General features: G+C 46.2%; 1 protein-coding gene across 1 annotated transcript in view; it reads left to right on the forward strand.

The window, feature by feature from the left end:
• The window catches only part of PAK5 (p21 (RAC1) activated kinase 5), a 154166-nt gene that overhangs the window by 47601 nt on the left and 91407 nt on the right, over nt 1-15158 (forward strand). Inside the window, exon 2 of the mRNA XM_054995493.1 lies at nt 14790-15004. Within this exon, the coding sequence (XP_054851468.1) occupies nt 14801-15004 (204 nt within the window). The 5' untranslated portion in view covers nt 14790-14800. The remainder of the gene's footprint in view (nt 1-14789; nt 15005-15158) is intronic.

Raw genomic sequence — 15158 nt, forward strand, 5'->3', positions numbered from 1 at the left:
ACAGGATATGAAGGCTACATAGGGAAGGAGACCAAGTCTTGAATGCACCCAGGAGCAGGGTTAACAGGGGCATTCCAAATCCCCCCTCCATATGTTCAACCATAGACTTGATGGATATCTGCAATGTGCCTCTCAGGTTGCCCACCCTTGCTGGCTTTCCGACACTCTGCCTGCTCTCGCAGCAGTAGAAAAAAGAGGGAAGCATCACAGACACGATGACATCACTTTTGGCTGCTGCATCCACAGTGCTCCAGGAATTTCCTTAATTGCTATGGTTTTTACCATAGAGATGTGAGGGAATTCCTAGAGTACTCCATGACATGGTGTCACTATTTCACGCAATGCTTCTCCTCCCCAACCATCCCGGAATTGCCAGATGCAGGCCTGGCCCCCCTAGTCTGCACAGAGCTTAATTCTTAAGGCTTTGAGCAGAAACTGAGGGCCAAGCTACACATGACGAATGGCACTTGAACAGCAAGTGTATTTCTCCCTGTTCACTTGCCCTCCACTCAATCCACTTGCCGTTCAAGTGTCATTCGTCATGTGTAGCTTGGCCCTCAGCCATGAACTTTCCTACTGCGTCACATCAGCCTCTCCTCCCACACCGTTCCGCTCACATACACTCCATGGAAAACCAGGGTACACATTACAATAAAAAGGGCTTAAAGTGGAAAATTCTATGACTGCATTGCTACAATTCATCAGACAAGGAGATTAGAGGAAGAAGAGCGTTCGTTCTTCCATACAGACATTCTCTGAGCTGCAAGCCAGACTCAAAGGAACAGTGGAATATAGGGTAGTACATTGTGGGGCAGAACTTCAAGAGCTGACTGGTTTAGGTAAATGTTATCCCATAGTTCTCAGGTAAGAGAATTTGCCATGCGTCCAAATGGTATATGACTCCTAAGACAGATGGGGAATTATTTGCCCAGAGGCGTTTGGTTGAGAGTAAATGGCTTTAGCTGTTAACTGAGTTTTAATTCTGTTTTGGTTGAGACCTGTTGGGCCCTTGTGAGGTGTGTGTTCCACAGCTTCTGCTGTTTTGTTAGCTGCCTTGAGTTCACAAGGATAAAGGTGGGGCATAAATATTTTAAATAAATGAATGAGAAACTTCCTCTGCAAGTGGTATATATGCCCTGTCATTTGATTCCTCCCAGATTATCACCCCCCACCCCGTAAGTTTTGATCACATAACTACATCACATAACTGTGGCATGCATGGAAATTGTCATAATTATATATCTGAAATGACTGTGTTGATTTCCCCCCTCCCCAAAGTTTCAATGTTAAATACACTTACCCCTGGCCCTTCTCCGTGCCCCCAGAGGCTGGGAGTCCCTGAAAGAGTTTTCCTTTACTCTGTCATCCCTGTTGGGGGTAGGAAAGAGACTTCTATTCCATAGTGAAGGGCAAGCACTGTGCACATGGGCCAGCAGCTCTTCTTATCGTTGAACAGTTCGTTCAGCTGATGAATTCCATGCCACGGAGGCACTGACCAATGACAGGGGAGCAACTTGGTGCTTTGGCTGCAACACGGGACTGGCGTTCTCTAAATGCTGGAAATGCAATTGAGTGCGTAGGCATGCCTTATACACGTGTTGGCTTCTTCTGTTTGTAGTAGTAATAATAATAATTATTATATTATATTATATTATATTATATTATATTATATTATATTATATTATATTATATTATATTATATTATATTATATTATATTATATTATTCTGACATAATACCTACAGAAATGCAAAAGATGGCGCTACTTGGAACAGCGTACATATTACGTTGATACCTGGTTCATACTTGGGACTCAGGTGGAAGCTTGTATCAGCTTAGCAAAGCCAATCAATAATAACATGTAACCTCTGCTTATTGTTGATTGTGTTTCGAATAATTTGAAGAATAATATTATTTATTTATTTATTTTATTTGCTGCCCTTCAGGATGACTTAACATCCACTCAGGGGGGTTTACAAAGTATGTCATTGTTATCCCCAAAACACTCACCCTGTGAGGTGGGTGGAGCTGAGAGAGCTAGAAGCTGTGACTGACCCAAGGTCACTCAGCTGGCTTCAAGCGGAGGAGTGAGGAATTAAACCTGGCTCTCCAGATTAGAGTCCTGCCGCTCTTAACCACTACATCAAACTGGCTAGCTGCAGCTGCCTGCCTGGACCTTCAGCTTGGGTCACAATTCAAGATGGAGTGAAGTGGCCCCGGTCTTGTCCACCAGGCATTGCTGCTCTGCCACCAGACTCTACCCTAGCTCCGCCCACTCAGGCATAGTAGTGCCCCTATCGTCCGCTGTGAAATGTTGGGGAATCTGCTGTAGAATAGACCAATCCCAGAATGTAACATGAAAACGGAGTCATAATCAGTTTAGGAGATGCTGTTGCTTGGCTGCTCTGCTGGCAAAGCAGAACTGGTGACCTTATTTATTCAGTTCACCTATTCCCGGCCCAATGGGGGCCCAGAGCAGCTGACATCACTCTCCTCTCCTCCATTTTATCCTCACATCAGTCCTATGAGGTAGGTTAGGCTGAGAGCACCCAGCAAGCTTCCATAGCAGAGTGGGGATTCGAATCTGGGTCTCCCGGATCCTAGCCTGACAGTCTCACCACGACACTGTGCTGACTCTCCTCAATGACTCCATCTCAGGGCCAAGCTAGAAGCCACAGGGTCACGCTACAAGTGACGCCTGACATAGGTTGGACACTTGTCAGCTTCCCTCAAGTTTTGATGGGAAATGTAGGCAGCTTGGCGGAATGTTGGACAAGTGACAGTTGAAAAGTCCATTGGACAGCAGCCAGAGAGCTAAGCTGCAAGACCAGGATGCCTACATTTCCCATCAAAACTTGAGGGAAGCTGACAAGTGTCCAACCTGTGTCAGGCATCACATGTAGCTTGGCCCACAGCTTCTCGGGGTTGATATCCATGTGTGCTGCTGACACCATTTTGAATTGATTTTTTTCCAGAGCCATGAGGTCCCCCCTCCAGAACAGGCACTCAGAGAAGCAGCCCTAGATCTGCAGGCTTGCTGGCCAGAGGTGTTACTTTGCTGCCTTGCCCTGGCGTACCAGGTCGGGGGGGGGGGAGGAGAAAGATTGCACCTCAGCCCTCCAGGCACTGCCGCCCCACTTTCCTCCTGCTCTCACCTTTCAATAGGAGGAAGACAGCAACCCAAGTGGTGAGTCCGTGCAGCCCAACCGCTGTCTTTCTGCTGTTACCTACACCCACCAAATGTGTCCAAGGCACAAGAGACAGCCACGCAGTCATCACTGTATACAAAAATGAACAGATTTTGTGTTATGAGCTGCCTTGTATTTCTTGCATTTGAAAAGTAGGGTCAGAGTGTTCCTCAGGAACAGCGCAGAGTGATCCACGAGCATGTAGCTACCTGGGGAAGGGTGTTGCATTGTAAAAAATGCCAAAACGAAAGCACAGATTCTGACCTTGGCCGTTTTCACGCTGCTTACCGGCCACAGAACATCGCGCAGAGCTCCCACAACAACAGTGTCTTGGACGGCAGTTCTCGTGCGAAATCGCGCCAGGAAGACGCTGTCGTTCCAGGATTTCGGCGCGATGTTCCGTGTCCGGTAAGCAGTGTGAAAATGGCCCTTGCTGCCCACCTGCACAGGGACTGGGGAATGCTGACAGCACTGGATTCAGAGAACTTTCCAAACTGGAAGGAGCCGGGATTGGGGGGGGGGGACTTGGTGCCTCTGGTTCCTTGTGCCCACTGAAGCCCAGCGTGTCTGCCCTGCCCTCCCTCTCCCTGGCCCCTCTGCAAAGAAGCTCCACCAAAGCCGCCTCCAAGCCTTTCTCTCCCTGCACATAGATTCAGCACTAGGCTGGGCCAGGGCAGGCAGCGCGCATCAACCTTTGGATCCGAGCAGGCATGCATATCTGTGGTATGATAAAGTAAAAGCAGACTCTTATGTTTTTACACCATTACATTCGGAGAAGCCTCTTCACAATTTGGAAGAAGTATAGAGATTACCTACAGGAAGGAATTCCCTCCTGGGTGGTTCCTTACGAAGTAATAGACCCGAGAACTGTCGATAATGAACAACAGCGCTTAACGTACAAGGAGATAACACGAATAGAATTTTTTAAATTAAGAATAAAGACGCAAGATGAGTTGTCTCCAAGCTACGATTGGTTTCAATACAGACAGATTAGAGATCTTTATAAATCGGACTGTGCGAAAGGAGGGGTAAGAATGGAAAATTCGGAATTAGAGGAGGTAATTCTACAAGAGGACAAAAAGGAAATCTCTAAGACTTATAAAGTGTTGTTAAAATGGTATACAGAATATGAGACAGTTAAAGTGCAAATGGTGAAGTGGGCTATAAACTTTAATAAAGAAATAACAATGGAGGCGTAGGAATACTTGTGGAAAAATACGTTGAAGATTACGACATGCACTAATATTAAAGAGAACGTTTACAAAATGATTTATCGTTGGTATTTGACACCAAAGAAAATTGCGCTAGGGAATTTGAACACGTCTAATAAATGCTGGAAATGTAAAAAGCATGAAGGATCTTTGTACCACATGTGGTAGACCTGTGAGGTAGCTAGGCAGTACTGGGGGGAAATAATAAGAGTGATGAGTGAGATTTTACAATTTCAAGTTAATAAGAACCCAGAACTCCTGCTACTGAACTTAGGAATGGAGGATATTCCAGCACAATACAGGACATTGTTATTTTACATGACAGCAGCGGCTAGACTTTTGTATGCGGAAAAGTGGAAAGTACAAGAAGTGCCAACTACTGAGGACTGGATTTACAAATTGCTGTACATGGCGGAAATGGACAAAATGACAAGGAAACTGAGAGACCTTGATCCAGGACAGTTTTACATGGATTGGGAAAAGTTGAAGCAATATTTGGTGAAAAAATGGGAGGTGGGAGGAGAACTATAGCAGTTTGAAAATTACTGAAATACAATAAAAGAAGAGGGAAGTGACTTTACCGGGGGGAGGAAAGTTAAATGAGAAATTCTAAGCAACTACTTTATTTGACTACTATATATAGTATTAAGTAATAGAGGTGTTATTATAAGAATTATAAGGATAGAAACTAACTAATTTTATTTCTGGCAGATAATTGTATAATGGAGAAATTATATAACTAAAATAGAATGAATATAAGAAAGGCGGGGAAAAATACATAGTAACATATAGAATATAAGTCAAATTGATTGACTTATGCCGAATGTATATTGAGGTTACAGAAATATTTAGAAATATGTAGAGAATGTATACAATGTTTATAGAAGTACTTAAAGTTATGTAATAAGGGACAAATTGTTTGACGAGACTAGAATGAATAAGATAGAATATAGAGTACAAAAATTAGACAAATGATTTACTGTCGAAGGCTTTCACAGCCGGAGAACGATGGTTGTTGTGGGTTTTCCGGGCTGTATTGCCGTGGTCTTGGCATTGTAGTTCCTGACGTTTCGCCAGCAGCTGTGGCTGGCATCTTCAGAGGTGTAGCTCCAAAAGATAGAGATCTCTCGGTGTTATTGTTATGATTGTTATTATGAAAGAATATATGCCAGGAATGTAATACTTAGTTGATAAGTTAAGTGGGAAAGGGAATAGAGATAGCACTGTGTTATAATAGATAAGCTTAGAAGAGAGTGAAAGTATATGTGTAATAGAATAAAATAGGTTTGAAATGAGTAGGGGAAAAAACGGATAAGGGGTTGGAAAACTGTTGGAAGTCAACAAAAGGGGGGGAAAGGGAGGGGGTTAGAATTGGAATATTTAAAGGAAATTGATTGTAATGGATACTATAGTGATTTCTAATCCAATAAAAAAATTTATAAAAAAAAAAACCTTTGGATCCGAGCAGAGTGGCAAAGAGCAGTAGGCTTGCCATCCTCCTCCTGCGAAAGGACGTGAGAGCAGGAGGAAAGCAGTGGCGGTGGCGCACAGTGGCCCAAGAGGCTATCCTCCTCCCCCACACCTGGCATGCTGGTGTGAGGCAGTAGGGCCACTCTTCCGGGCAAGCTCACTGGCCAGCAAACCTGTGCATCTAGGGCTGCCCCACGGAGCACCTGTTCTGGACGGGGGCCTCGCAGCTCTGTGTTAAAAAACTACAAATCAATTAACAATGGTGTCAGCACACATGGGGAAGCCATTACTTCCAGCTTGGTCCTCCTTCTCATTACACAGCACTCAACGTGTTTATCTTATTTTGGCCCTGTCAATCAAATCATTTCCATAGACAGTTCATAGGATTACTTAAAAGTATATCAGCAACCAAGCAGTACACGTTCCTTGACAGGAATAGAAACTTGGAGAAAATGCATCTCTATTAAACACTACCACTCCTTCCCTCCTCCCAACAGAAAACATATTTTTAAGCGCGAAAAGATCTGGGAACTTACTGTAAAGTTTACACAGCATTCCAGACATTATGGAAGGCATAATATTAAACTGCAACACAGCATAGACAGTCCAAGGGCGAGTTCTGTAGCTTCAAAGGAGGGAGAAGCTGAAACGAAGGGAGGAGGGAAATAAGCCCCCTGCGTTCTCGGGACGAAAGTGAAATGAAAAGCAATTATGGCATTTGTAAAATGCATTAAGGCACAGCATCGGTATTGGTTCACAGTAACATTGGTTCACAGATAGAATAAAACAATGGCGTGGATGTAAGGGGTACAGACATGACTGGCACTGTTGTGTATCACTGAGATGATCTCTGCTTCTTACCGTCCACCTGCTGAAGTACTACTAAAGGGGCAAAGGTGCAGCTGAAACGTGTGAAGCAAGCAGTCCGTGTCTCTTGTGTCAAGTTCCTTGCCACCAGCGCAACCTTTAGGCTTTGTTGCAAAGTATGAGCAGAGCTCACCTATCTAGATGTGAAGCAATATGAAGAACTTTCCCCCATTTGTAATGGATGGCTTTCCATTGGCTCTGGAAGATGGTCTGCTATCACAAGTCTCTGGGTGGCAGGACATTAAAAGAGTAGCTGGACATGCCAAAGTATTCACAATCAGGTTATATAAAAATTGAAACCCAATGGGTAGGCTCTGACAAAAACACAAACATTCAAAACAATGTACAAAAGGACATATATGTGTAAGGATGCCAGGCAACTCTCAAGAGACTTCACTTCATGAGTAAAAGTTCTTTATTGATAAGATGTCAGTATTATACACTTATGCCATCCTTGCTAGGACTGGTGGCTACAGACAAGTATCAAGCAGATATAGATTCCCCGAGGCTTTCCTTTAAAACCTTGAGTCACTTGGAAGGGTGTTTTCGCTGTGGAGCTGTGTAGGCTATTATTGTAGCAGTATTCTGCATAAGGCAAGAACTCCACCCAGTCATCTTGTTGATAGTCTATGTAACATCTCAGGAACTGCTCCAGTATCGGATTAGTATGTTCTGTTTGTCCATCCATCTCTGGATGATAACTGGAGCTTAACCCCTGCTCAGTTCCTGTTACCTTAATGAGCTCCTGTCAAATGTTGGCAACGAATTGCCCCTCCCCCTCAGAAATTATCTTGTTTGGGAAAGAATGTAAACGTACCACGTTCTGCATGAATAAATTGGCTAGTTTCTTTGCTGTGGAGAGTTCGGAGCAGGAGATGAAATGTGCTTGTTTGGAGAATAAATCAACTACCACTAAAATTATAGTTTTTCCATGGAGATGGTAAACCAAGATCGCAGGGGGGGGGGTCTCTACTGGTTATAAGAGACCTGGAGGTTTCCCCTCCCCTGTCTTTTCCTCATCAAACAAATGGGGCAACTGGATATATATTGAGATATCATTCCTGGCCACCAGAATTGCCTCTGTGTTAAATGCAACATTTTTACGAACCCGAACTGCCCTGCTGTTTTGTCATCGTGACATTTTTTCAACACCTCCCTCCTGAGGGCTGCTGATACGTACAATTTGCCCTGCCAGTACCAGCATCCATCCTACCCCTTCTCCAGAGAATCTTGCAAACTCTCCTCCCCGTTCTTTTCCTGTTGTGTTTTGACTGTCTCCAGCCAGGAGTTCAATGGGGAAGTGAGGAGTTTTTGTGCTTGCCTGCATGTCAGCACTGCCTCTCCCAACTGTGGGGGTGTGAAGATACTGTCAACAGTTTCCTCTCTCTGACTTAGGTGTTGAGGAAGACGGGACATAGCACATGCTAAGAAATTTGACTTCCCTGGGAGATACTTGAGTGTGAATTGAAACTTTGAGAAGAACTCCATCCACAAGAGCTGCTCTGCCCCCAACCTACAGGGTGATCTAAGTGCTTCCAGATTTTTATGATCAGTCCAAACCTTGAAGGGTAATTTTGCCTCTTCCAGCCAATGTCACCAAATGCATAGGGCTAACTTGATGGCTGCTGCTTCCTTGTCCCAAACCAACCAGTGTCTTTCTGTCTCTAAAAACTTTGGTCACATAAGCACAGGGGTGTGGCTCTCCATTAGAGCCCTCTTGTAAAATCACCCCCCCATTGCCACAACACTTGCATCTACTTGCACAATGAACTTCTTGTTTTCTTCTGGGTGTCATAACACAGGTTCAGAGGTGAACAGGGTTTTTAACCTCTCAAATACCTGCTGGCATTCATTTGTCCACTCCAGCTTAGCACTTGGTTTTATTCCTTCTGATCCTTTTCCTTTCATATTTAACACGTCTGTTAAAGCTAGCACAGTTTGGGCAACATTTTTAATGAATGGTCTGTAAAAATTTGCAAAGTCCAGGAAGGATTGTAATTGCCGTCTCGTTTTAGAAGCCTCCCATCCCAACACATCTCTGACTTTAGCGGGGTCCATCCCAAGTACCTCCTTAGACACTCTGTATCCCAGGAAGTCCAGCTCAGTTTTGTGAAACTCACACTTTGACAATTTTGCACACAGTTTGTTTTTATAAAGGGTGCTCAGAACTTTTTGTACCAGCCTCACATGTGAGTCATAATCATTAGAATAAATCAGAATGTCATCCAAATAAACAACCACCCCTTTGTACAGATATTTATGAAACATTTCATTAATCAGATTCATGAAGACTCCAGGTGCCCCTTGAAGTCCGAATGGCATGACTAGGTACTCAGACTCTCTCAGGGTGGCGTTAAAGGCTGTTTTCCTCTCGTCCCCCTCCCTGATGTGCACTCTGAAGTAAGCATCTCTTAAGTCCAGTTTGGTGAAAATCTTTCCTTTGGCCACCACACCCAGCAGTTCCCTAATGAGGGGAAGCAGGTATGCATTTGATATTGACACTGCATGAATCCCTCAATAATCCGTGCACAAACGTAAGCCCCCATCCTTCTTTTTGCGAAACAACACGGGGGCAGCATGAGGGGAACGTCCGGTTCGAATAAAACCCTTTTCCAAGTATTTTTCAATGAACGTACGAAGCTCTGTTCGCTCAGCTGGGCTCATGGAATACAGCTTCCCCTTAGGAAGGTTCTGCCCAGGGATCAGTTCAATAGCACAGTCTGTTTGTCTGCCTCTTGTTCCCCAAAGACCTGACTTAAGTCTTGGTACTCGACGGGGGGGGGGGGGGGGAAATATATCAATTTCTTCTCTTGTTAGGCATACATTTTCAGGTATGGGAGGGGGAGAGGCACCCCATTGGAGGTTCCACACATGTTTCTGGCAATCCTCAGCTGGGGAACATAATCGCCCTATCTTCCACTGTATGTACGGGTCATGATCATATAGCCATCTGACTCGTAAAACTGCTGGAAATTTTGCAGTTGGGCTTACTACAAAAGTTCTTTCCTCCCAATGACTCCCCATTCCAACTTCGGTCAGTTCAGTCTCATAGGTGCAGGGAGCCCCTTTCATAGGAGAGCCATCCATTTGCTGAAATCTATTTGGCTCTGTTAATTTCACCAGATCCAGTCCCAGACCTGTGACTAGGGCTCGGGCTATAGGGTCCCTGCTGCACCTGAATCGATCAGAGCTCTCACTGTAATGTGTGTCCCCCTTCTAGGGTGTACTATCGTAATGGGGAGGAAAAATAAGGTTCCCTTTTCTCACACCTTGCTTGGCACCTGCTCTTCTTTGACCTGCTGACGGATGTCTATCATAGCAGGTCCGCATAGTTTCCCACCAGCTCTTCCTCCTCAGTGCTAGAAGGAGTTCACTCTCCCGGCCTCTTGGGTGCTTCTCCCATCCTGGCCACTGCTGCCTTCTCACACACTTGGCATACTGCTCTGCCCTGACTCAGGCAAGCTGGGGGTGCTGCTCCTCCTTACCTTGGCCTCCCAGCCAGGCTGCTCCAAGGCCCGGTCTTTATCTCGGAGGGATTTCTTCTCAACCCTGGCATTCCATGGCGAAGTGGCACACCCCACCACAGTTTAGGCACAAACCTTGATTCCTCCTCCTCTCCCTCTTGCACAGCGGAATCAGTCCTTTCATTCATGGCTTGTCTCCTCTTCCTCTCTCAGTGGCTCCCCACAGTTGGCCAGCTTGGTGTTGCAAGCAAAGTAGCTTTACAACCTCCTCTCTGTTTTCAATCTCACACACCAGTTGTATCAACCCCAGCAGGATACATGGGTCATCTTGCACCAGGTCTTTGGCGCTAAGTCTGAACTCAAGCCAGCACGAAAACTCCACCTTCACCAATTCAGTCCAGTCTTGGACTTTGGCAACACACTCTGTGAACTTGGCTGCAGACTCGCGCACCAGGTGCTTCCCTTGCTACAAGCACTTCAGTTTAGTTCTTGCTCTCTCCCTATTGAGGGGATCTTTGTACTGCACCCGCATTGCATGCATGAAGGCTGTCACGCTCTGAAGCTCCGGAGCTCGAGCTGTGTAGAGAGTCACATACCATTTGGCTGCTTCTTCCCCCAATTGGGAGCCCAAGTAGCTCACCCAGCTGGCTTCATCAGGGAAGGTGTGGCCCCATTCTCTCAAGAATTCTGCCACTTGCACTAGGAAGTAATTCATCTCCTCTGGATCCCCCTCAAAGCAGGCTTCTAGTTTCCATAGCACCCACGGTGGCTGTGGTGGAGGTCCAGGGAGCAGCCCAGCCGGGACTCCCTCTTGGTGTACGAGCTGGGCTGGTAGGCCAGCCGGCACTGGGGCTCCTTGCCGGTCTGGGCAAGGATAGACACCTGGCCTTGTGGTACCGGTGCTCCTTGCTTGTCTTGGGTGAGGGACAAGTGGCGGGCCTTGTGGCACTTTAGCGGCTTGACTCAGCTGTCCGCCTTGGCCTCCCGGGGGACCAGGTTGAAAGGCCGCTTGCATCATCTGTTGTATATTCTCCATGAAAGCATACATTTCACACCTCATCTCCCCCATCTCGGCTCGGATCTCTTGCACTTCATTGGTGGGGGGCACTTCCAGCGTTCCCCTTGTTCCTGATTTTTCATCTCTTCCCCCTCCTTCATCAGAGAAATCATCCCATTGGATCAAGGACAGTCTATGGAGCTGAGCCCTCCAACCATCTCTTGGGTCTAGCTCCCTCCTGGCCAATGCCACTCATGAGGTTCACTCCACCAGGGTCCCCTCCATACAACCTCTGTAATCGATAGACTGCCAGGAAACACCTGTGTGGGATCTTGTTCCAGCTCCAACTCCAGCCAATGCTCCTGCATTGGGCCCATGCTCCTTGGCAGGGTCTTTAAGGCTTCCCTTGGTCACCTCTGCTGCACCAGTCCCCTTGCATCCCTCAGCCGCCATGGCTCAGAGTTAGGAGTCTACAGTGAGTTAGGTCTGAGGATTAAGAAAGGCAGTCCTAGCAATCTGTAAGGATGCCGGCCAACTCTCAAGAGACTTCACTTCATGAGTAAAAGTTCTTTATTGATAAGATGCCAGTATCATACACTTATGCCATACTTGCTAGGACTGGTGGCTACAGACAAGCATCAAGCAGATATAGGTCCCCCAAGGCTACTCCTAATTCCCACCCCCTTTTCTCCTAACAGTCCTCTAACTCTGCATTCAGGAAAACAGGCTGTGTGATTCATGCACTGCTCAAGGTCAAGCAGGCTCCCAGACTTGGGAGAGATTACAGCAGGAACAAACACCTCTTGTTCTCAGTTTCTCACCCCAGGTTCAAATAACAGTATCACCCCAACAGCATCAGCTTCAGCTACAGGGGGATATTGAATATGGCAGGTGATTCTGAGCACCTGACAGTATGTAGGGGACTTATATAAGTAGGGGGCATGGCTCAGTCAGAGAGCATACTTAAGTTGGGGTCATCCCTTCTGTTCCTAAATCAGAATGCCTCCCTGCTCCAGGCCCCTTGGCGAAATGTATAAAACTGACAGCCCGCTAATGCTTAACCACAGCGACATTTTAATGCACAAAATGTAAACTTCACCAAAGACCCCGCCTATCGTTACCAGCCAAAAGATATAACAGATGACATTGCTCAGTGGTAGAGCGTCTGCTTTGCATGCAGAAATCCCCAAGTTCAGTCCCCAGCATCTTCACCTTAAAAAGAAACAGGTGCTGTCAGGGCTTTTTTTCTGGGAAAAGAGGTGGTGGAACTCAGTGGGTTGCCCTCAGAGAAAATGGTCACATGGCTGGTGGCCCTGCCCCCGATCACCAGACAGAGGGGAGTTTAGATTGCCCTCCGTGCCACTGAGTGGCGTGGAGGGCAATCTAAACTCCCCTCTGTCTGGTGATCAGGGGGTGGGGCCACCAGCCATGTGACCATTTTCAAGAGTTTCCGGAACTACGTTCCCCCGCGTTCCCCCTGAAAAAAAGCCCTGGGTGCTGTGAAAGAACACCTCCAGAGGCCCTGGAGAGTCGCTGCCTTCAGAGCAGGCGCATTGGTAGAATGGTAGAACCAAGAACTGCTAGGAAAACACTGAAAGGTTTTTCAAGGCCACAAGCAAATCCTTTGTAAGTGTGAGCACCGCGGGAGGGGGAATCTTATTTCTCCCATAATTGCAGAGCTTATCCAACTGCTTTTCTTCTACAGATATATCTATTGTATTCATTGAACATAGTGATTACAGTTTCCATTGTGTAAACAGGGACAAGTGGTAGACGGAGGAGAGTTATGTTGCCCTTGGTTCATGGAAGTGCTCAGTGGAAAATGTGAAAAGAACATGCAGCACTAGGCCGGAACTTAGAGTGCTGGACAGGATCTGCAGAGAGGTTCAAATCCCACTCGAACCATGAATGTACAGGCTGGTCTTTGCTGAGACATTGTCTACAGAGGCAACAATTATTTTTCCAATTATTTACTTCGTTCATCCCCCACATTTCTCCCCAGTGGGCTCCCAAAGCAGCTGACATAATTTTCCTTTCCTCCGTATTATCCTTACCACATCCTTGTGAGGTAGTATAGGATGAGTGTGTGTGACTGACGCAAGGTCACTCAGTGAGCTTTCATGCAGAATGAAATCCTGAGATCCTGGTGTGACACTCTAACCATTACACCATGCTTACTGGTGTGGGGGATAAAGGTGGGAAGACCAAGGTGATAGCAATTTGGACTGTACCCCTTCAAAGGTGTGAGAGAGTATTTCAAATGTTCACCGATACTGAACAAAAACCAAAAACACCTTGCAATTTTTTTTAAAAAATCATATTAATGAAAGGGGTATGCTAAACAATTCTCCTTAATGAGTGAATTCACTGATTTTTACATATGGAGAGGTTAAAAAATCGAATCTTGCTCACCTACATGTTGATGTGGTATAGCCCATTCTACCACCTATGTACTCTTCTGCCTCTTGTGGTCTTCGTCGAATAAGGTGGCATGGCAGACTGCTAAGATGATAGAATGGACCACTTCACCACTTCAGATGAGGGGGAGAGGGTACATGCTTGTATGATCCTGCTACATTAAAAATGTACATTAAAATGTACATTAAAAATTCTTTGTAAATGGAAAACTAGCATAATGTGGAGAGGGAAGAATTTTGTGAGCCCTACTGATGAGAAAATGAATTAAATAAAATAAATACCACAAAGAGCTAACCTGGAAATTTTCTTCCCGTGGTGTGATTTTTCTTTTAATTTGAAGAGGGATGGAGGGAATCTCCCTGCCCCTCTTGCACCGGGCCACAGAAGCCCGGCGGCACTGGGAATCTCCCCGCCCCTCTCACACTGGGCCGCAGCAGCCCAGTGGTGCCGGATCTCCCGGTGCGAGGGACGGAGGGAATCTCCCTGCCCCTCTCGCATTGGGTTGCAGCAGCTCGGCAGCACCAGCTCTCCCAGTGGGTGAGGGAGAGAGAGAATCTCCCTGCCCTTCTCGCACCAGGCAGCAGCAGCCCGGTAGCACTGGGGTGGGGCAGGGGGTGGGGGTTGTGGGCCCTTTAAAGTATCAGCTGGCAGGCAGCAGGGGGGAATCTTTAAAGGGCCACGAATAACGAACAGTGAACATGTTCAGTAACAGGTCAGGTTCATCAATGTTCGTTATTCGTTGTTTGTGGATGATAACGAACAGCATGTTCGGGGGGGTTTTCCGTTCATGCCCATGTCTAGTAATAATCCCCCCCTCCTCACTGCCTCTCTTATGTTTACAGCCACATGTATACATTGCAGCTAGTGGAGGGTAACATAACACATCTGAAGAAGTGCCACAGTACATTTGTTAATCTTGGAGTTGTTGCAAGATTTGCTTTGGCTGCCAGCACAACTAACTTCTCGCATCCATTGCTAGTCTGCTGTCACAAATTTCCAAGTTCCATTGCAAAATTTCTCCTTCCCAATATGTTAATCTTGGTACTGTTCTATTGTAGAGCAGGATATATAGTCCTGGAACTGCCCAGAATCAGAATCCGTTTCATCCACTATTACAAAATTGTGTGTTAATAATGCCTTACAATATTGTAATGCAAAGTTGTTTCCCTCCCTAGGTTTTTCCACCATGTTTGGAAAGAAAAAGAAAAAGCTTGAAATCTCCAGTCCTTCCAATTTTGAGCACAGGGTGCACACGGGATTTGATCACCGAGAACAAAAGTTCACCGGACTACCTCAGCAGTGGCACAGTTTACTTGCAGACACGGCCAATCGGCCAAAGCCGATGGTGGATCCTTCGTGCATCACCCCCATCCAGCTTGCTCCTATGAAGGTACTCCTCAGGCTTTGAGCTCTGTAACAGTTGTCTGCTTCTGTGACGATGGGCCGTTCTCATCTCCAGCCCCTCTGAGACAAGCACAGATACAGACAGTCATTGTGAGTCCTCAGTTTCGTAGAGGGATGAAAGCTTCCGTGTACACTTTCCA

This window comes from Eublepharis macularius, chromosome 1 (assembly GCF_028583425.1).
Source record: "Eublepharis macularius isolate TG4126 chromosome 1, MPM_Emac_v1.0, whole genome shotgun sequence".
NCBI classification, from domain to species: domain Eukaryota; kingdom Metazoa; phylum Chordata; class Lepidosauria; order Squamata; family Eublepharidae; genus Eublepharis; species Eublepharis macularius.